Below are 21,731 nucleotides of genomic sequence, written 5' to 3'. Positions count from 1 at the left end.
ATTAAGAAAATATTTAGAGTAGGTGGTAGTTGGGTGATAATGAATTTGCACCAACCAAGTCATTATAAGTCACCATGAGCAGATGACACTTGTCCAACAATAATGCTTATTAACTAGACACATGGCCATGCTCTGACACTGAAATACAAGGGGGTATCACATGCATTCTCTTCCAATTATTGTTACCCTTATCAAATATTTAAGAATTGTGACATAATTGAAGCCACCCTGTTAACAAAAGTGCCAAGGCAAAAAGACTAGCTGGCCCATTGATGGCAAAGATTTCCAATTGCAAGTCACCAACATTTTTTAATCCATTTGTCACCCCCACTTGCCCCCATTCCAATGGGCCTTGTTTTTATTAATGGCTTGTAGCTTTATATAAATTATTTCCTTCAAAGTTTGGAGTCATGGTGGAGTCATTCTTTAAGGGTTAGAGATTAATTTGATTTTAATTTGGCTGTCACTATCAAGATGCTTGCTTTTGTATTAAATAATTGAGATTTATAATTGTCATCATTTGACTTTAATTTTGTGATTTTTTTTCCTTTTGTTTTTGTTTTGCTAAAAGAGACAAGAAATCCAAATCTATACCAAATCTCATCCATTTTTCACTTAATGCCACCTAATATTTTTACAAGTAGTTTTGGATTTTCAATTTTTTTCTATTTAATTTGTATTATTGGATTAATTAATAAGGGAAATTAATCATAAAACATAAATGGGTATGTTGTTGAAACAAATTTTAGGATTAATTAGTTAAAAAAGATGAAATAATCTTCATATTTATAAATTAAACCTCTTCCATGTTCTTACTGAAGAGTAACTAATTTTTGACATAAATGCTCTCGACTATTTGAAGTATTTATATGTAGGTTTTAAACAAAAAAGTTATTTTTAAAAGAAAAGAATGAGGATATTTTTATCAAAATATAGCAAAAAAATGATGAAAAGTTAAATTATCAAAATTAGGTTTTTAATGACTTTTAATTAAATAACCCTAAATTTTATTGATTTTTGTGATAAAAACATAGCAATATTGGAAGCAATTTTGATAAAAATATTTTTAATATTATTAAAAAATTATCAATAATATTCTTATGAAGAATTAGTTAGCATTTAGATACAAAAATTATTATTATTTTTTGATGTTTTGCCTAACAATGAAGTAATTTTTAAAAGATATATTGATGATTTTAGTTTAATAATCACATCAATTGATTTTATATTTTGAAAAGTTTACTTAGGACATACTTTTAAAAACAATTTTTGAGAGCAATTCTTAATATAGTGTTTTGTAAAACAAAAGTTTATTTGGAAACTTAAAATGATTTTAATTTCGTTTTTAATATTTTTAAAATTTGTTTTAAAAATAATTTTTATATATAGTATTTTATTTTTAATTATTCTACATTTTTGTATAATTATTTTTTAAAATAACTCTAAAAAAATTTAAAAATTATTAAAAAAATATTATTTGAAACATTTTTGTATTGTTTTTAATAACAAAAAAAAAAAAAGGGTGTTTTTGATTGTCAAACGTGAGAACATAACAATTACCAGACGTGCCCTTATTTTCTAATTGATTTGTAAACGGACTATAAAAATGCTTTAAAAAACAGTGCATATTTTTAGCCATTTTATTTTAGCAAAACAATCTATTGGGAGCTGTGAAATCCAATTTTCTCTTCAGACAAAGATCCAATTCTAAACCATATTTCACGTTTTCTTTTGTTCTTCTATGGGATTGAAATTGAAACCAGGCGTCGATTCCCTACTGGTGGACTCAGTGAGAAAAGAAGAGGAGGAGAGAGAGAAAAACTAAAAGGAAAGTCACATGGAGCTTTCAAAATTGAAAACAACTAGTGGCTTTGAAAGGTAGGCCGAAGAAAGGCAGCTGCCCCCTCCAGTCATCCTTATCCCAACCAACTGTTTCTCCACCTTTACTTACCGGTCAAATACTGGCCTAGAAAGATCAAGATTCAAGAATACTCCATCGTTAAGTTTTCTTCTCTTTAGTCATCGCTCCAAAATTCTATATATATATATAGAATACCATTGGTGTTGTTCTACCACGCTAAGTTCATCTCCCTGCTTTGCATTTTCTCGAGAAAGTGAGAGAAAAAGATGCCTCCTCCAGGTTGGGGACCCCCGGGACCAGGAGGGCCTGGAGGCCCTTGTGGCTGCTTTGCTTTTCTTTGCGGTGGTATTTGCAGGGCCGTGTCTACATGGTGAGTTCTTTTGGAGACTTTTTTCATTTTATTTAATTTTAATTTTTTTTCTTTATTAATTCCCCATCGTTCATTTTTGGGTAGATCTATGAGTTTTATAGCTATCTTCAAAACCCAGAATCATTTGGGTAATGTTTGGGTTCACATTTAACATGAAAATAATTTTTGAAACTAAAAAAGGAGAAAAAGTGCTTTTGGGATTCTAACCAAACAATGCCTTAGGAAAGAAGGGTTATCAGTAACAAAAATGATCAGTCATGTTATTATTAATTTATGACACGATTTTTATTTGGCAGTTTCTATTTCCTGTGCTGTTGCTGCATCCTAGAGAGCTGCTGTGGGCCTATCTTTGGTGGGCCTCCTGGTGGGCCACATGGTGGGCCTCCTCCATTTTAATGAGCCCATTTGGAAGGGGATGTTTGTGTACATGATGCTTTGAATAGAATAAATGAGAACAATACACTTGGTTTGTGGTTGTCATGTTGCAAGTTCATTTCTTCTATCTTTCTTGGTTGGTTTGTGTTGGTAAAGTGAATGTAACTTTTGGCCTTTTGTTTAGTGTTTTCCCTTTTGGAGAATGGAATTGAAGGCTTTCTTGTTTTCCCCATAAATTTATTGCAAATTAATCACAATTATGAAAATAAAATCAATGAAAGTATGATAAATTATAATACCAATGTGGTTCATCTAATGGAATTTTCATATATTATGTAAGAGTTAATTTCATTTGCCTCCCATAAGGTTTTGACTGAATACATCTAAATCCTATATATTTGAAATTTCACCATAAACCTCTTTTATTTGGTGTATACTAATAAAAAAATTATAATTTTATTATTTTATATTAATTTTTTTTTTTATAAAATAAATATTTTATTATTAAATAATTTTATTGTATAGTTTGTCTTCTGTGTTCTGTCAAATCAAAATTTTTATTTCCTTCATATAATAAAATTAAAATTCTAAATAAAAAAATTCTTTAATTGATTGATGAAAATTGTATTATATCAAAATATATTTTTAATTGATTTATGTAGAAATTAAATTTATTTTAAAATACAGTGTGGACCCCGCATTTCGGCTCATGCGCTTCCACTCGATGACGAGCTCAATTTTTATTTTGAAAATGATTTTATTTATTAGAAAATGACTTGGAGTCGCTACTTATTTTTGTTTTATTTTAAAAAAGGTAAACAAAATAAGAAGAAAAACCCTAAGTGTGACTCCTTGTTTTGGAAAAGGTGGTCTGTGAAAAACAGGATCGACATCGAGGGTTAGGTTACTTATTTATAAATCTTTTATACAATAGCTCTTCCATGGATCTTGGTAATGGAGAAGGAAAAACTTCTCTTTAAAGGGATGGAGGTTGGAGTTTTCTTTCTCTCTCTATAGAAGACAATAATAAATTAGATAGCGGGTTAAATGGTGCGTGCATTTAAGATTCTAAGTGCAACAAAAACTAATATGCATTTTAAAAACTTTATTCAAGTGTGAGAAACAAGTAAACAATGATACTTCAAATTTGGATATTCCCAATTTTTTTTTTCCATTGATGAAGAACAATCTCAAAGGCCTAGATATCTTATATCCAATAGCTCTGTTATAAATCTTGGCAACAAAGAAGGGAAAAATTCTCTTTAGGGGATGAAGGTTAGAGTTTTCTTTCTCTCTTTGGAAGACAATAATAAATTAAAGTCTCTAATCTTGAACCCTAAAAGGGTTCATATAGTCCTTGTGAGCTTAAGTAACTTGAATCCATCTTAGACTTGAGTTACTTTATCTTATCCACTAGGTCTTAATAAATTAATTAACCTTCTTAGGTTCTAATTAATTAATTAGCCAAATCTAAAAAAATAATTCATAAATTCTTGTGCAATTTTTGTACTTTTATGAAAACACCTTTATACATACATATAAGTAAAATCTCAAATATCCCTCAAAACAACATACCATCAAGGAGCATGAGTTTGAGCAGGGACTACTAGGACCGTAGAAAAATATTAGCTCTCTTGGAATCCAATTTTGAAGTTGGCTCAACATTCCATTACAAAAAGTCAATTGTATTCCAACATCCTATGAAATTAAATTAAGAAATAAGTTGACTAAATGTACTTTAATCAATTTCTTAGGTCTATGACCTACTAATTGCTACATGTAAGCTCCTTGTGAACTAATGTCTATAATCTAACAAGATGAAAGCCATCAACCTCTTAAAATTACATCTATCATTTTTGAGTTTGATATCTTCTTATTATGTGACCAATTAACATACTTCAGCTTACTAAGAGCATATGTCAAATTCTACTAAAAGAACTACTGTGATGCTACAAATTTTACAATCACAAGTCCTTAGGATCATGTAAGTAGATATATTGTGTCAATCTCATGAGATATCATGATATTTATTTCAAAAATACCTATTGCCACTTGCCTTAATCAATAATGACTTAATTAATAGGGATTATATGATTACTTTACAATCTTACTTGTATATCAAAGTCATTGAAGACCTTAATAGTAGCTTAATATTCTCTTAAGGTTGAGAGCTCATGCAACCATATACACTATTCAATAATTAATCTCATGATTCACTACAGGTTCTGTCAATGTGTAACCGTATACACTAGTGCACTCACAATGGGAAACCTGTTTTTATGACTAAGATAAGTCATTCCTTCAATTAAGACTTTCTTATAAAATAATCATGTTGAATATATTGTAAAGTTTTTTCTTTTGATTTTACCATGCTTGTAGGTTAGTTAAATAAATTTGTTTTGAAATGCTATTGAAATTTGCTTTGTTTCTGACCAATGTGCTTGTGATGAAATCTGGTATTGAATGAGATATAATTTAATAATTTGGCATTTTGAGTCGTAATTTAAACATATTAAAGATGTTGTCTATTTTTTTTCATGACAAAATTCCATATCTAAGTATCTTCTTTTGGGACTTATTTTGCAAGTTCCTCTGTTCTTATTGAATGTTAATGGTTCTATGTAGTGTCCCTAATGCAACGAAATCTGGTATTGATTGACATGTGATTAAATAATTTTGCATTGTAATCTAGACATGTTAAATATGTTGTCCAATTTTTTTCATGATAAAATTCTATTTCTAAATATTTTTTTAGGATTTATTTTGTAAGTGTTCCTGTTTTGACCAATACTGAATGTTTTGTAGAGCGTTGATAAATTTGATTTAATCTGGATTAACTGAGGGTTGATTAATTTATTTTAACACTTGGGTTACCTTTTAGACACATTGAGGATGATGCTCAAATTTTATTTTGATAAAATACCATGTTTAAATATTTTATTATGATTTATGTTATGAATACTTCATTTTTGCCATGTTGTTGAGTGTTTTACCTATTCTTGATAATTCATCTTTTTATATATAATTGTGAGTTCTTTTAATCTTGATTTATGTTGAGGGCATGTTGCACATTTCATGTATGTATTTCTTTACTTCATTATATCACTTTAAATATTTTATTTGGGTTTTTTTTTTTTTTTTGCCTATACATTTATGATATATCTATTTTTGCTTATACATGACTTTACTCTTGATCTTTGATTTGTGCTTTGGGTTGATTCATCCAATGTATGATGAATCATGATTGTTTATATTCAACTAAATTTCCAAATTTAAAGGTAAAAAGGCATAACCATGGAGCTAATTTGCATTTTGAAGACACATTCCCCCACCCACCCCACCGAATGCTAAATTCTCTTCTACTTCTATAACTATTAACATGAAAATATCACATCAACAAAAACAAAAACAAAAGTTAGATCGATTTCATGTGTAAAAGGTTTAAACCTCATTACACTTTATTGATTTCATTACTTGGTACCATTTTTATTATGCATTGTTAAACTTAATAAATAAAGATTATGTTTGGTTTATGAAAAGTATTAAGAAAAAAAAAATATTATTAAGAAAAATGATTTTTTCATATTCATTTATCCTATGAAAAATGTAAAAAAAAATCAAATATAATTAAAATTAATTAAAAACTTATGAAGAGTTAAAATAAGTAAAATGAATTTGAAGTAACACATAAAAATAATTTATTAATCATTTTAAATATTTTTTATTTTCTTTTCTTCTATTTGCCCTCTTTATTATCTTTTCCTTGCATTTTCCCATGAATTTTCAAGGAAAAAAACATAGGCAAAATATTATCCAAATTCCAAAGCAAAGCACATCAAATTAAAGTCATCCCTGACATGCAAGCCATATCTTTTCTTTTCCATTATCCTTAAGCTAAAGTCATGCCCATCAAAGTTATTCTTTGACATGGCATCTTCACAAATGGCTCAAGTTGGAGTAATATTCTGGTTTTCTTTTTTTCTTTTTTTTTTTCTTTTTCTTTCAATCAGCTTTTTTTGTCACATAAACTAATAATGCATTTTATAAATTTAAGTTTCCAATAAAGTTCTTTTAGACATGTAAGTTTGGAATAATATAAAGGATTTTTTTTTTTTGCTTTTTGGAATCAAGTTCTTGGAATTGCAAACCTACTTTAATTTTTATATATTGCAGTTGGAATAAAGCATTTCATTGAATAAAGTTTTATATGATTTGAAAAAAACGCATAGACAAGCAAGTTTTGAATAATATATGAGCAGTTACTTTTCTTTTGTCTAAGTCCAGGTATAACAGCAAATGGGTCATCTTTATCTCAACCTCATGTGTTCCAATTATCTTAACCTTATTCCAATATATGGAACATCCCTATCTTAACTCCATTCCAATATATATAAGAAATTTAACGGAATAGACGGGTTAGGGTAGGTAGGAGAAATTCTCTTACCAGCCCAATGTAATTTTTAATTATTATTTTATTTTTTAGAAAAAATTTAATTGAGTTAAAATGAATACAATTTATAAATAATTCAATATTCTATTTTTTATAATTTATTTTTATGAGAAGTAATTATTTGTAAAATTTTATATGGGGTTAGAAAAAAGGGAAAATGAAAAAAAAATAAAAGTTCATTAAGCCACTAAAAGCCACTAAAGTTCATCTACCCCCATCCCGAAAAACCAAATTTCTATGCCAAATTTAAAGGTAAAAAAGGCTTAACCAAGGAGCCAATTTTGCATCTTGAAGACCATCACCTCCCTTCAAACAATTTTTTTTTTTGGTTTTGCCCCCTGCCCATTATTTCTGCCTTTGCCAGTGCCATTAATATGATTAAATATAATTGATAGTTTTAATCATCTATTTTATTACCTTTTCTAAAATGCTAAATCCTCTTCTGCTTCTTTAACTATTAACATAAAAAATATCACATCAACAAAAACAAAAGGTAGATCGAGTTCATATGTAAAAGGTTTAAACCTCATTACACTTAATTGGTTTCTTGGTACCATTTTTATTCAATATTGTTAAACTCAATATATAAAGGTTATGTTTGGTTCATTAAAAAGCATTAAGAAAAGAAGAAAATGTAAAAAAAAATGATTTTTTTTATCTTTTTTATCGTATGAAAAATGTTAAAGAAAATTAAATATAATTAAAATTAATTAAAAACTTATGTATTTTTAAATTATTTAATTTTTATATTAAAAAGTTAAAATAAATTAAATGAAGTTGAAGTAACATATAAAAATAATTTGAATTTTATTTTTTTTATTTTTTTTTCTTTCTATTTTCCTGCTCTATTATTTTTTCTTGCATTTTTCCTTAAATTTTTGAGGAAACAAATAGGCAAAAGATCATCCAAATTCCAAAGCAAAGCATATCAAGGCAAAGTCACCCCTAACATGAAAGCTATATCTTTTCTTTTCCATTATACTTGAGCTGAAGCCATTCCCATGAAAGTTATTCTTTTACATGGCATCTTCACAGACGCTTCAAGTTGGAGACATATTTTGGTTTTCTTTTTCTCTATTTCTATTTCTTTCAATCAACTTCTTTGTCACGTAAACTAAGAATATATTTTACACATTTAAGTTTCCAATAAAGTTCTTTTAGACATGTAAGTTTGGAATAATATAAAGGATTTTTTTTTCTTTTTTGGAATAAAGTTCTTGGAATTGCAAACCTACTTTAATTTTTATATATGACAGTTGGAATAAAGCATTTTATTGAATAAAGTTTTATATCATTTGAAGAAAATATGTAGACATGCAAGTTTTGAATAATATATGAGATTTTTTGTTTTTTCTTTTCTTTTCATGATTGTCAACCTCATTCGAATACACGGGTAATCCCTATCTCAACCCCATTCCAATATATATAAGAAATTTGACTAAATGGGCAGGTTAGGAAAGGTAGGAGAAATCCCCCTACCCACCCAATGTAATTTTGTAAATTATTTTTTTCTAGAATAAATTTATTTGGATTAAAAATAAATACATTTTATAAATAAATCAATATTTTGTTTTTTATAATTTATTTTTATGAGAAATAATTGATTTTAAAATTTTATATAGGTTAGAAAAGAAATAATTGATTTTAAAATTTTATATAGGTTAGAAAAAAGGGAAAACAAAAAAAAGTTAATTTGACTTTTATTTATTATATATAATCAAATAGGATGAGACAAGATCATTTTCGAATTTGCTCCAAACTTTAAAATAAAATAAAATACTAAACTTGTCATTATCTCATTTATACTTCTATCAAAACCCATGTGTTTTAGAGTCGTACTTGAAAAAACTTGTTTCTTTACCATCATTATTTAAGTCAAGTTTTTTGTGATGTAAACCAAATATAGCTTCTATATATATATATATATATATATATGTAACTTTAGAATCAAATTTATTTTATTGAATCAAGAGATGTATGATTGTGAACAAAATATAATTTCTACACGTATATTTCGAGAAATATAATGTAAGATTAGTGAAAATATAAGGGTCTGTTTGACCATGTTTTTCTTTTGTTTTTAAAAACTGACAAAAATAACTCTTATTTGTTCTTTAAGAATTATTTTCTATTTTATTTTGTTTTTAAAAATTTTTTTCAAAGAATAGTGGCCAAATAGTATTAAAAAATTTTTAAAAACAATTTTTTATTTTTAAAAACAAAAAACTGTTTTTAAATCACATGTCAAACATACTTTAAATTTATAAATCTTTTCCATCAATTTCCACAATTGAATTTGCTTCGTTATCAAAAGATTCCCACAAATAAAATTCTTTTGCTCGGGACCCCTACGTATGTTATCACATAACTCTTACCAATGAATTAAAATTCTTTCCCCTCCCCCTTTTTTTTATACAGAAAAATATTAAAATTAAAAAAAGAAAAAGAACAAATTAAAAAGAGATTACACCATTTAAAGTAATCTTGAAATCATCCATCAATGAAGCATCAAAAGCACCGAAAGTAGATGGCAGGGTTGCTTTTGTTTGGAGGCAGCTCCAAAACATCACTAAATTAAGGTAGATAAAGATAAGGTCCCACAATAATGATTCTTTCATGCCCTTTTGGCCTTACACCAGAGATCTCTTTCCTTGAATCAAATTACTTGAACTCCAATTGGGTTTGAGCCATTACCTCTTTCCCATTCTATCATCCATTCCTAACTTGGCTCTCATTCACCTCTGATTCCTTCACCCAAACTCTGCTCCTTTCATTTCCTTGTTTATTTTCATTTGCTCCACCCTCTTCTTAATTTCCCCTTATTTTCTCTGTTCCCATCTGTTTTCCAACATAACCAAACCCCCCTCCCCCCCCCCCCCCCCACCAAAAAAAAAAAAAAAAAAAACCAACATCTGTGTTCATAGCTTGGTAATCTACTCTTCACATTCGGCCTCACATCAGGATCTGCTTGCAAAACACCGACTTTGTTCTCGTTTTGTCACATTGAATCAAATTGCATGCATTCCTTGAGCTTTCTCCATCTCTTCACTCATATTCGCTACTGATTCTGCTTTTCATTTTGGTGGTGACCGTCTCTCTGCTTGGAACAAATACTCTGCTCCTTCCATTTCTTCCACTCTCTTATTTTAGTTTCCTCTTGTTCCTGCTTTCATTTGTTTCTGTTTTCTCATCATTTCCCTTCTGTTTTCCCAACAAAACCACCACACAAAAAAGAAAAAACAAATCCAACTGAGACGAAATGACAGAGATCATTATTGCCGTTGCTGCAAAAGTTTCAGAGTACTTGGTTGCTCCAATTGGACGCCAGCTTAGTTATCTGTTTTGCTATCGGAGCTATACTGATGAACTCCACAACAAAGTTCAGAAGCTGGGGAAGGCGAGGGATGACGTGCTAGTAACTGTTGATGAAGCTACGAGACGAGGGGACCAAATCAGACCTATTGTTCAGGAGTGGCTCAATCGGGTAGATGAGATTACAGGGGAGGCAGAGGAATTGAAGAAGGATGAAAATAAGAGCTGTTTCAATGGGTGGTGTCCTAATCTCAAGTCACGGTACCTGCTAAGCAGGGAAGCGGACAAGAAGGCGCAGGTTATTGTTGAAGTCCAAGAAAACCGCAATTTCCCCGATGGCGTATCATATCGTGTCCCTCCACGGTGTGTAACGTTTAAAGAATATGAATCTTTTGAGTCAAGAGCCTCGACTTTGAACAAAATTATGGATGCATTAAGAGATGATAAGATGAAGATGATTGGGGTATGGGGGATGGGCGGCGTGGGCAAAACCACACTGGTGAAACAATTAGCTGAACAAGCTAAGCAAGAGAAGCTGTTCACCACAGAAGTCTATATACAGGTATCTTGGACTCGAGAACCAGAAAAAATTCAACAAGGAATTTCGGATATTCAACAAAAAATTGCAGACATGTTAGGCTTGGAATTTAAGGGGAAGGATGAATCCACAAGAGCAGCTGAACTAAAGCAGAGACTGCAGAAAGAGAAGATCCTTATCATCTTAGATGACATTTGGAAGGAAGTTAGTTTGGAGGAAGTTGGAATTCCTTCTAAAGATGACCAGAAAGGATGCAAAATAGTGATGGCATCTAGAAATGAAGACCTATTACACAAAGACATGGGCGCAAAAGAATGTTTTCCACTTCAACATTTACCAGAAGAAGAAGCTTGGCATTTATTTAAGAAGACAGCAGGTGATTCCGTGGAGGGGGACCAACTGCGACCCATAGCAATTGAGGTAGTTAACGAATGTGGGGGTCTACCAATTGCAATTGTAACAATTGCAAAGGCATTAAAAGATGAAAGCGTAGCTGTATGGAAGAATGCCTTGGACGAACTGAGGAGTTCTGCGCCAACAAACATCAGAGGAGTGGAGGAAAAGGTATACACATGTCTGGAGTGGAGTTACAACCATTTGAAGGGTGATGAAGTCAAGTCATTGTTCTTACTTTGTGGTTGGTTGAGCTATGCCGATATTTCAATGCATCAATTGTTACAGTATGCTATGGGTTTGGATTTGTTTGACCACCTCAAGTCATTGGAGCAAGCAAGAAATAAACTAGTTGCATTGGTGAGAACCCTCAAAGCCTCAAGCTTGTTACTGGACGGTGAAGATCATAGATACCATTTTGGAGGTGAAGCCTCAAGGTTGCTTTTCATGGATGCTGATAACAAGTCTGTCAGGATGCATGATGTTGTTCGTGATGTTGCCAGAAATATTGCATCCAAGGATCCTCATCCATTTGTAGTTAGACAAGATGTTCCATTGGAAGAATGGCCAGAGACTGATGAATCCAAATACATCTCTTTAAGTTGCAATGATGTGCATGAGCTTCCTCACCGGTTGGTATGTCCGAAACTTCAATTTTTTCTGTTGCAGAACAACAGTCCTTCCTTGAAAATCCCAAACACATTTTTTGAAGGGATGAACCTACTCAAAGTTTTAGCCTTGTCTAAAATGCATTTCACAACACTACCTTCAACGCTTCATTCCCTTCCAAATCTTCGAACATTACGTCTAGACAGGTGCAAGTTGGGAGACATAGCTCTAATTGGAGAGCTAAAGAAACTACAAGTTCTTAGCATGGTGGGTTCCCATATCCAACAACTTCCTAGTGAAATGGGGCAGTTGACGAATCTAAGGTTGTTGGATTTGAATGATTGTAAGCAGCTTGAAGTAATTCCACGAAATATCTTATCAAGCCTGTCTCGATTAGAATGTTTGTGCATGAAATTCAGCTTTACTCAATGGGCAGCTGAAGGAGTTAGTGATGGAGAAAGCAATGTTTGTTTATCGGAGCTGAATCATTTGCGCCATTTGACAACTATAGAGATAGAAGTACCAGCTGTCGAGTTGCTACCAAAAGAAGACATGTTCTTTGAGAACTTAACAAGATATGCAATATCTGTAGGCAGTATTGATAAGTGGAAAAACTCCTATAAAACATCAAAAACATTAGAGCTGGAACGGGTTGATAGAAGCTTACTTTCGAGGGATGGAATTGGAAAGTTGTTGAAGAAAACTGAAGAACTACAGTTGAGTAATTTGGAAGAAGCATGTCGTGGCCCAATTCCCCTAAGGTCTTTGGATAACTTAAAAACTTTATATGTGGAGAAATGTCATGGATTGAAATTTCTCTTCTTACTTTCCACAGCTAGAGGCCTTTCCCAACTAGAAGAAATGACAATAAATGATTGCAATGCCATGCAACAAATAATCGCATGTGAAGGGGAGTTCGAAATAAAAGAAGTTGATCATGTTGGGACCGACTTGCAACTGCTCCCTAAATTACGATTTTTGGCACTTAGGAATCTACCAGAGCTCATGAATTTTGACTACTTCGGCTCTAATTTGGAAACGACATCGCAAGGAATGTGTTCCCAAGGCAATCTTGATATCCAATTGCCATTTTTCAGTTATCAGGTATGTTTAAGTTTAATTAATAGTTAATTTCCATAGTTTTTTTTTCATATTACTTTTTTTTAATAAATAAATCAAAAGAAAAACTGGGTAAGGTCCACATGCACTTTCTAATTGCACCTTATAAGTTTGTTAAAAGGAGATAACATAAGGATGAGAAGAGAATTTAGTAAATTATTTTATTTGAAGATACACTGAAATTTGGAAAAAGTCTAGTTTGAATTAAAAAAATCTTAAAATTGTAGTAATATTTTATAAGTTTTATAAATAAATTGAAAATGATTAATAAGGAAAGATAGGAAAATGAAGACAAAAATGAATCTTCATTTTGTTTATTTATTTGATTTTGTTTTTTACAATTATTTATTATAACATAATAAGAAATATTCTATCTCTTTTCCTTAATAATTAACTTTATTTTTTTTTTAAATCTAATTGAACTAAATAATAAATTTTTTTTACAAAGATAAAAAGCTTAGTGATTCTCTTTTATTAAAATATTGTTAAAAATATCCATATTTATGAAAATATTGGTAAAAATACACAAAAATATGAAAATTTTAGATAAAACGGATAAAATAATAAATAATATATAAGGATACTTATGATTGAATTAATGTTATGATTAAATTAGTGTGGTTTGTCAATAATATAGATATATATGATCAAATTAGTATGGTTTGTAAATGATATAGCATAAGTAATGATAAGTATGGCTTTCAAGAAGAATACCATAAAAAGAATAATATTTTGTATATTTGGTATTAATATTTAATAATAGATTAATTAAATTATTTTAAATTTTAATTTGAGAGTGAATGAATTATATTGACCTATTATTTTTGTGTTTATCACATTTTTACAATTGAAGATATCATGTATTATATATTGTGTTTCTCATGTAGGTTTCATTCCCTCATAATTTGGAGGTCTTGGTTTTAAAAAGTCTTCCCAAGTTGATAGACATAGATGTTGGGAATTTCTCAAAGTTAAAAATTCTAAGATTAGAGGAACTACATGGATGTCTTTTGTTGAAGGTTAGTTTTTTTCCATATTTTTTTTTTTGTTTTTTTCTTATACTACTTGAAATATTTAGGGAGATATATTATAAAAATATATGTTTTAAAAAAAAAATTATGAGAAGAATACCTTAACCTTGAATAAAAAATTTATTAAATTAATTTAAAATTTAATTTTAAATAATAAAAATTGTGAGTAATAAGTAAATTACAAATGAGTTGAAAAAAAATAAAATTTTTAAGTGAAAAATTAATTGAAAAAGGATAAATGTTAATAGAAATAATATAAAAATAAGGAAAAATGGTAGTTATTACTTTAATTTAGAAAGGAAAAAAATATGTACTAATTGAAAGAAATATTGCAATGAATTAGAAATGAGAACTAGTGAAAATTTAATTCAAATAATAATATTTTAATTAAATTTTAGAATAGTTGAAATTAATAACTTTTGGGAAAATTGGGTTAAGATGTTAGATGAAAATAAAAAAGAGTAAAACATATTTCATTTGATACAAGAAAACTAATTAAAACATATTTTATTTCATATAAGGAGACTAATTAATTTTGATTTAAAATAACCATCAAAGTTAATAATTTTATTATTTAGTTTCAAAAAATAAAAAAATAACTAGTGAATAAAATATAAAATGTAAAGGAGTTGAAAACAAGAATAAAGTTAAAAGGGAATTTTTAATTTAAAAAACATTAAATATTAATATAAAAAACATAACAAAAAGGAAACATTGTAAATTTCATTCTGATAGTCCCTTTTTTTAGTTTTAAGGGAAAAACCTAATAAAAAAATATAAGGGTATTATGCGCGCAATAAATTCTCTATGCTTCGGCCATTTTTAATCCTTGAGTTACTAGAATTTCTTCAAAATATTTTATCGCAATTTTCCAATTGATGGATATAATTCAATAAAGATAAAATAATATATTTTTCAATATTGACCTAATATTTTTATGTTTATTACAACTTTACAATTGATGGTGTTATGTGTTATATTGTGTTTTTTGTGTAGGTTTCACTCCCTCCTAATTTGGAGACTATAGTTCTAAAAAGTCTTCCAAAATTGAAGGAGATAGATTTTGGGATCCTCACAAAGTTAAAAATCCTAGAGTTAAAAAAACTACCTCAATTAAGACATATTATATGCAATGAGGATAAGATTATCAACAAGAGATGTGTTTTGTCTCCTTCAATGTTTAAGAATTTTCACAATCTCATAGAGCTACATATCATTGATTGTGGGATGGAAGACTGGAGAGGTGTCAATACTTCTACTAATAATGAAGTGCTCTCCCATGAAAAGGTTAGTTGTCTCCCCTATTTTTTATTTTTCATTACACCACTTTTTTAAAATATTAAACTACCATTCTTTTAAAGTAACAATCAAATTACCTTTATTATCTTTATTTTAACATTTAAAAAAAATAAAAATACAATCCTAGATATTATTTATTGCATATAAATTATATATATACATCATTTTTAATTTAGACCTCATTTCTCCTTTACTCTTTTTTTTAAAAAAAAAATATTGTGTTATTTTGTTGTTAACATAAAAATAAATGTAATATTTTTCGAAAAACAAAGTTATAAACTTTTTCTTTGTAACAATTATGTAAGTTTTGTAATTTTATATTTTATTTTGTATGTTTTGTTTAAAGCCGTATTTAAATTATATTTCTTGAAAAATATTAATTTTATAATAGTTGTTTGGTTTTTTGGGAAATTGCTTATAATGAAAATTACTTTTTATTTAACAAATGGAAAAACTAAAATATATATATATATATATATATATATATATATATATATATATATATATATATATATATATATATATATATGTGTGTGTGTGTGTGTGTGTGTGTTCCTGTTTTTTTTTTTCTTTTATTGTGATCTAAAATTTTAATTTTGTTTTATTTTAAGTACATTCCTACCGTCTCAAGATAATAAGATTTTTTTAGAATAAAATGAATTTATTTTTTGTTTAAATTTATCATGCTCTAATATGTTTAATTCAATTTTATTATATGCATTTGTTATATAAAGGTATTATAAATAATATCAATAAGTTAATTAATTATTAATAATTTATTTATTTACATGGTACTTTAATTTTACAAAATAATTTTTTTTCTTAAATCTTTGATTTACTGGAGTTTCCCCAAAATATTCTATTACAATTTTCCAATTAATGGATATAATCCGTTAAGATAAAACAATTCTTCAAAATGAAGTAACAGAATATATTTTCCCTCTTAAAAAATTAAAAATTCTATGGCAAAATACATATAGAGAATAGTAGAGGAGAGCATGGAGACGTGGAAAATATATTATAAAATTAATAAATAGCAATATGTATATAGTATGTGGAAATACCACATGTACATTTTTTTTTAATTTGGATTTTTTTTCTCCTTTACTATTTTTTTCTTTGGAAAAAAAAAAATTTATGTGGTATTTTGTTGTTAACATCTATTTTACAAAACTTTCAAAAAGAAATGTTTTGTAATTTTTTATTTTTAAAAATCAAAAGAGTAAGACATACTTTATTTCTTATAAGGACAGTAATTATTATTCTTTTAAAATAATAAAATTTATTTTTTAAAATATAAAAATACAATCCTAAATATTATTTTTTACATGAAAATTATACATATACATATACATCCTTTTTAACATGAATAGTTTTTCTCTTTTACTTTTTTTATTTTTTTAAAATTATGTGTTATTTTGTTGTTAATATCAAAATAAACGTGACATTTTTCAAAAAGAAAAGTTAAAAGCTTTCTCCTTGTATCAATGATGTAAGTTTTGTGATTTTGTATTTTTTTTATTAATTTTTTTCATTATTTATACTTTATTTACTATTTGTTCGTAAACCCATTTGAATTGTATTTCTTGAAGGATATTAATATTATAATAGTTCTTGGTTTTTTGGGAAATTGTTTAGAATGATAATTACTTTTTCTTTCACTAATGTAACAGAAGTGAACATGCGAAAGACTATTTCAGAATTGAATTGAATTATATTTAAGAAACATGTTTATGCCTATCATCACAACTTTCCAATTGATGCCTTATATTGTGTTTTTGCTACAGGCTTCATTCCTTGAATCAAGAGCCTCCACTTTGAACAAAATTATGGATGCCTTAAGAGACGACAATATCAACTTGATTGGAGTATGGGGCATGGCCGGTGTGGGCAAAACAACACTGTTGAAACAAGTGGCTCAACAAGCTAAGCAACAGCGGTTGTTCACCACACAAGCCTATATGGATGTATCCTGGACTCGAGACTCGGATAAACGTCAAGAAGGAATTGCGGAACTTCAACTAGAAATTGAGAACGCGTTCGACTTGTCACTTTGCGAGGAGGATGAATCCAAAAAAGCGAATGAACTGAAGGAGGAACTGATGGTAGAAGGGAAGATCCTTATTATCTTGGATGATATTTGGAGGGAAGTTGATTTGGAGAAAGTAGGAATTCCGTGTAAAGGTGATGAAACACAATGCAAAATAGTGTTGGCTTCGAGAGATGGAGACCTATTATGCAAAAACATGGGCGCACAAATATGTTTTCCAGTGGAACATTTACCACCAGAAGAAGCTTGGAGTCTTTTTAAGAAGACAGCAGGTGATTCCGTGGAGGAGAATCTTGAACTGCGACCCATAGCCATTCAAGTAGTTGAAGAATGTGAGGGTCTACCAATTGCAATTGTAACAAGCCAAGGCATTAAAAGATGAGACCGTGGCTGTATGGAAGAATGCCTTGGAACAACTCAGGAGTTGTGCAGCAGTAAACATTAAAGCAGTGGGTAAGAAGGTTTACTCATGTCTGGAGTGGAGCTACACCCATTTGAAGGGTGATGACATTAAGTCATTGTTCTTACTTTGTGGGATGCTGGGCTATGGTAATATTTCATTGGATCTCTTGTTACCATATGCTATGGGTCTGGATTTGTTTGACCGCATCGACTCATTGGAGCAAGCAAGAAATAGACTACTTGCATTGGTGGAAATCCTTAAAGCCTCAAGCTTGTTACTCGACAGTCATGAAGATAGAGACAAGTTTGTGAGGATGCACGATGTTGTTTGCAATGTTGTCAGAGAAATTGCATCCAAGGATCCTCATCCATTTGTAGTCAGAGAAGATGTTGGATTGGAAGAATGGTCAGAGACTGATGAATCCAAAAGCTACACTTTCATCTCTTTGCATTGCAAAGCTGTGCATGAGCTTCCTCAAGGGTTGGTATGTCCGGACCTTCAATTTTTCCAATTGCATAACAACAATCCTTCCTTGAATATCCCGAACACATTTTTCGAAGGAATGAAAAAACTCAAAGTATTAGATTTGTCCAAAATGCGTTTTACAGTGCTACCTTCATCACTTGATTCCCTTACAAATCTCCAAACATTGCGTCTAGATGGGTGCAAGTTGGAAGACATTGCTCTAATTGGAAAGCTAACGAAACTAGAAGTTCTTAGCTTGATGGGTTCTACAATCCAACAATTGCCTAATGAAATGGTGCAATTGACCAATCTAAGGCTGTTGGATTTGAATGATTGCAAGGAGCTTGAAGTAATTCCACAAAATATCTTATCAAGTTTGTCTCGATTAGAATGTTTGTACATGAAATCTAGCTTTACTCAATGGGCGGTTGAAGGTGAAAGCAATGCTTGCTTATCCGAGCTAAATCATTTGTCTCATTTGACAACTTTAGAGATAGATATACCAAATGCCAAGTTGCTACCAAAAGACATTCTATTTGAGAACTTGACAAGATATGGGATATTTATAGGTGTTTCGGGCGGGTTGAGAACCAAAAGAGCATTGAATCTCTATGAAGTCAATAGAAGCTTACATTTGGGGGATGGAATGAGCAAGTTGTTGGAGAGAAGTGAAGAACTACAGTTCTACAAATTAAGTGGTACTAAATATGTGCTTTACCCATCAGATAGGGAGAGTTTTCGTGAACTGAAGCATCTTCAAGTTTTTAACAGTCCCGAGATTCAATATATCATTGATTCAAAGGATCAATGGTTTCTGCAACATGGTGCCTTTCCTCTATTGGAGTCATTGATTCTTATGAAGTTGGAAAACTTGGAAGAAGTATGGCATGGCCCAATTCCAATAGAATCTTTTGGTAACTTAAAAACTCTAAATGTGTATTCATGTCCTAAATTGAAATTTCTCTTTCTGCTTTCCACGGCTAGAGGCCTTCCCCAACTTGAAGAAATGACAATAGAATATTGTGTTGCCATGCAACAAATAATCGCATATAAAAGGGAATCAGAAATACAAGAAGATGGACATGGTGGGACCAATTTGCAACTATTCCCAAAATTGCGATCCTTGATTCTCTATGATCTACCACAGCTCATCAACTTCAGTTCCGAGTTAGAAACAACATCTTCCACATCTTTGAGTACAAATGCAAGGTCAGAAGACTCATTTTTCAGTCATAAGGTATGTTAAAGCTTATTAGCTGATTTCATTTGTTTTTTTTTTTTTTTGCACCACTTTATATTGATATAAGTCAAAAGAAAAACTAGGGTGGGCCCACATGCACTTTCCAAACTCCACCATGTTAAAATTATTTGAACATTTCATTTAAAATAATATAAAAAAATAACAAATAATATATAAAACATGAAGGAGTTGCAAAACTAATAAGGTTAAAAGAAATTTTAATTTTAAACACATTAAATATTAATAGGAATGAGTATTTAAATAAGGAAAAACTATAAGTATAATTTTACTTTAAATAAGAAAAAAAAGTCAAGTTAATAGGAATAAATACAAAATAAATTTAAGAGTGAAATCATCAAAATTTTTAAAAGAAAAAGGAAATTTAAAAAAGACATTCAAAAGAATTTATTAATGAGAGAAAAATAAAAGAATGTTTATGATTTAAAATAAGAAATTATTTATATGAGTAAAAATAATTTGTGGCATCAGCATGAGAATCCCTTATCCTTTCATTTCTTTCTATAAATATAATTAAAGTAAACATGCGAATAATCTCAAGTTGATGAATTATATTTAAGAAATATATTTATATTTATTATAACTTTCCAATTGATGATGTCATGTATCATGTTATAGGTTTCATTCCCTAAGTTAGAGGAGTTGACACTCAAATATCTGCCCAAGTTGAAGGATATATGGCATCATCAACTTCCATTTGAATCCTTCTCCAATCTACAGATCTTAAGGGTGTATGAATGTCCATGTCTACTCAATCTTGTCCCAACTCATTTGATACACAACTTCCAGAATTTAAAAGAGATAGATGTGCAAGATTGTGAACTCCTAGAGCATGTGAATATTCTTCAAGAAAATGATGGAAATGTTGAGATCTTCTCAAAGTTAGAAACCTTGAAATTGAAGAAGTTGCCTAGGCTGAGATGGATGGAAGACGGGAATGATAGGATGAAACATATTTCCTCTCTTATGACACTCATGAATATTCAAAACCTTCAAGAACTACATATCAGTGATTGTAGTATGGAAGACCTACGGAAGATGTAGTACTCTTTTATAAGAAGGTTAGTTTTTTTCTCATACTTTTTATATTTCTTTCCCATACTTTTTATTTCTTCTTACACTGTTTTTTTTTTTTTTTGAATTATTGATAGAAATATTCTATAAAAAAAAAGAAAAAAGTATGAAGATTATATTAATTTTTAATAACAAATTATTAAATTAATTTAAAATTTAATTTTAAATATATTTCATATAAGAGATTAACTATCATTATTTCAAAATACTGTCAAATCACCCTCATTAAAAAAAATTATAGGATTTATTTTTAATAGATAACAAAAACTGTAAATATTCTATCCTTTTACATTCATAATAATTAACTTCCTTTATTTTCATCTAATTTAACTAAATAATACACCTTTTATAATGAAAAAAACCTTTGCTAATTCAAATTAGTATAGTATGCAAATGATATAATATAAATTTATGATAAGTATAACTTTGATGAATATCAAACAAAGAAAAATATTTTGTATGTTTACTATTAACATGTAATAATAAATTTCTTAAATTAATAAAAGAAATTTTTTTTCAAATAATATACAAATTAATAAATCAAATATAAAGGAATTGAAAAACATGATTAAAGAAATTTTAATTTTAAAAAATATTAAATATTAATAGGATGGAGGTGGAATCCATTCTTTTTATCCAGAAGTAAGAATATGTTTTGGTTCTTCATAATATATTCTATAAATACTATTGCTAATTTTTACGTTATTTATATTTAAATGGTATCATTTTCTTTTGTTCTTATCATTTTTTTTTAGGTACACTAGATTTACTTTATGTTCTGCTCCATTTGAGGTGAAGTACAGATGCAGCCCTTGAAGGAGAAATTATTAATGGTGTTTCAGAAATTGTCAATGATGTTTCCTTCAATCATTTCCTTCATTTGATAGAGTTTATTTATTCAAACACATGCTAGATTTTCATACGCATTTTGTTCTGTTAATTATTATATCCCTAATAAAATGGTTTGTTAAGCGTGTGGTCTTGCACAATGATGAAAGTTATAATTTATAAGTATTCGACTTCTTGTATTGCGTGAATTGACATTTCATAAATTATAAAATACATATGATAAAGGAATCTTTGTTATTTGCTAAATTTATGTATATTGTTTGAGTAAATTTTTA

At 29.1% G+C, this 21,731-nt stretch overlaps 2 protein-coding genes and 1 long non-coding RNA gene across 3 annotated transcripts; all 3 read left to right on the top strand.

Annotated features, from left to right (window-relative positions):
* The first annotated feature begins 1,502 nt into the window (after positions 1-1,502).
* Positions 1,503-2,842, top strand: LOC100264072 (uncharacterized). Its single transcript, XR_787472.2, has 2 exons — positions 1,503-2,231; positions 2,528-2,842. It is a non-coding gene; the product is annotated as an uncharacterized LOC100264072 (long non-coding RNA).
* Positions 2,843-9,486: 6,644 nt separating this feature from the next.
* LOC100246921 (disease resistance protein At4g27190) lies at positions 9,487-17,789 on the top strand. Its single transcript, XM_059742677.1, has 3 exons — positions 9,487-13,012; positions 13,915-14,046; positions 17,145-17,789. Exons 1-3 carry the CDS (start codon positions 10,316-10,318, stop codon positions 17,787-17,789), a joined length of 3,474 nt encoding a protein of 1,157 aa, XP_059598660.1. The 5' UTR covers positions 9,487-10,315.
* Positions 15,042-21,512, top strand: LOC104881424 (disease resistance protein At4g27190-like). Its single transcript, XM_010661661.3, has 4 exons — positions 15,042-15,345; positions 17,145-19,512; positions 20,152-20,594; positions 21,363-21,512. Exons 2-3 carry the CDS (start codon positions 17,944-17,946, stop codon positions 20,575-20,577), a joined length of 1,995 nt encoding a protein of 664 aa, XP_010659963.1. The 5' UTR covers positions 15,042-15,345; positions 17,145-17,943; the 3' UTR covers positions 20,578-20,594; positions 21,363-21,512.
* Positions 21,513-21,731: the final 219 nt, after the last annotated feature.

Source organism: Vitis vinifera, chromosome 14, assembly GCF_030704535.1.
Source record: "Vitis vinifera cultivar Pinot Noir 40024 chromosome 14, ASM3070453v1".
Classification (NCBI taxonomy): domain Eukaryota; kingdom Viridiplantae; phylum Streptophyta; class Magnoliopsida; order Vitales; family Vitaceae; genus Vitis; species Vitis vinifera.
This window is presented reverse-complemented; position numbering and strand designations above follow the sequence as displayed.

What these genes read in the sequence shown, in the direction of transcription:
- LOC100246921 (XM_059742677.1), top strand. Translation starts at nt 10,316, where the DNA reads ATGACAGAGATCATTATTGCCGTTGCTGCAAAAGTTTCAGAGTACTTG. An exon ending in TGCCATTTTTCAGTTATCAG is followed by an intron (nt 13,013 to 13,914) that starts GTATGTTTAAGT and finishes TTTCTCATGTAG; the next exon opens with GTTTCATTCCCTCATAATTT. An exon ending in ATGGATGTCTTTTGTTGAAG is followed by an intron (nt 14,047 to 17,144) that starts GTTAGTTTTTTT and finishes TTTTTGCTACAG; the next exon opens with GCTTCATTCCTTGAATCAAG.
- LOC104881424 (XM_010661661.3), top strand. Translation starts at nt 17,944, where the DNA reads ATGCTGGGCTATGGTAATATTTCATTGGATCTCTTGTTACCATATGCT. An exon ending in ACTCATTTTTCAGTCATAAG is followed by an intron (nt 19,513 to 20,151) that starts GTATGTTAAAGC and finishes ATCATGTTATAG; the next exon opens with GTTTCATTCCCTAAGTTAGA.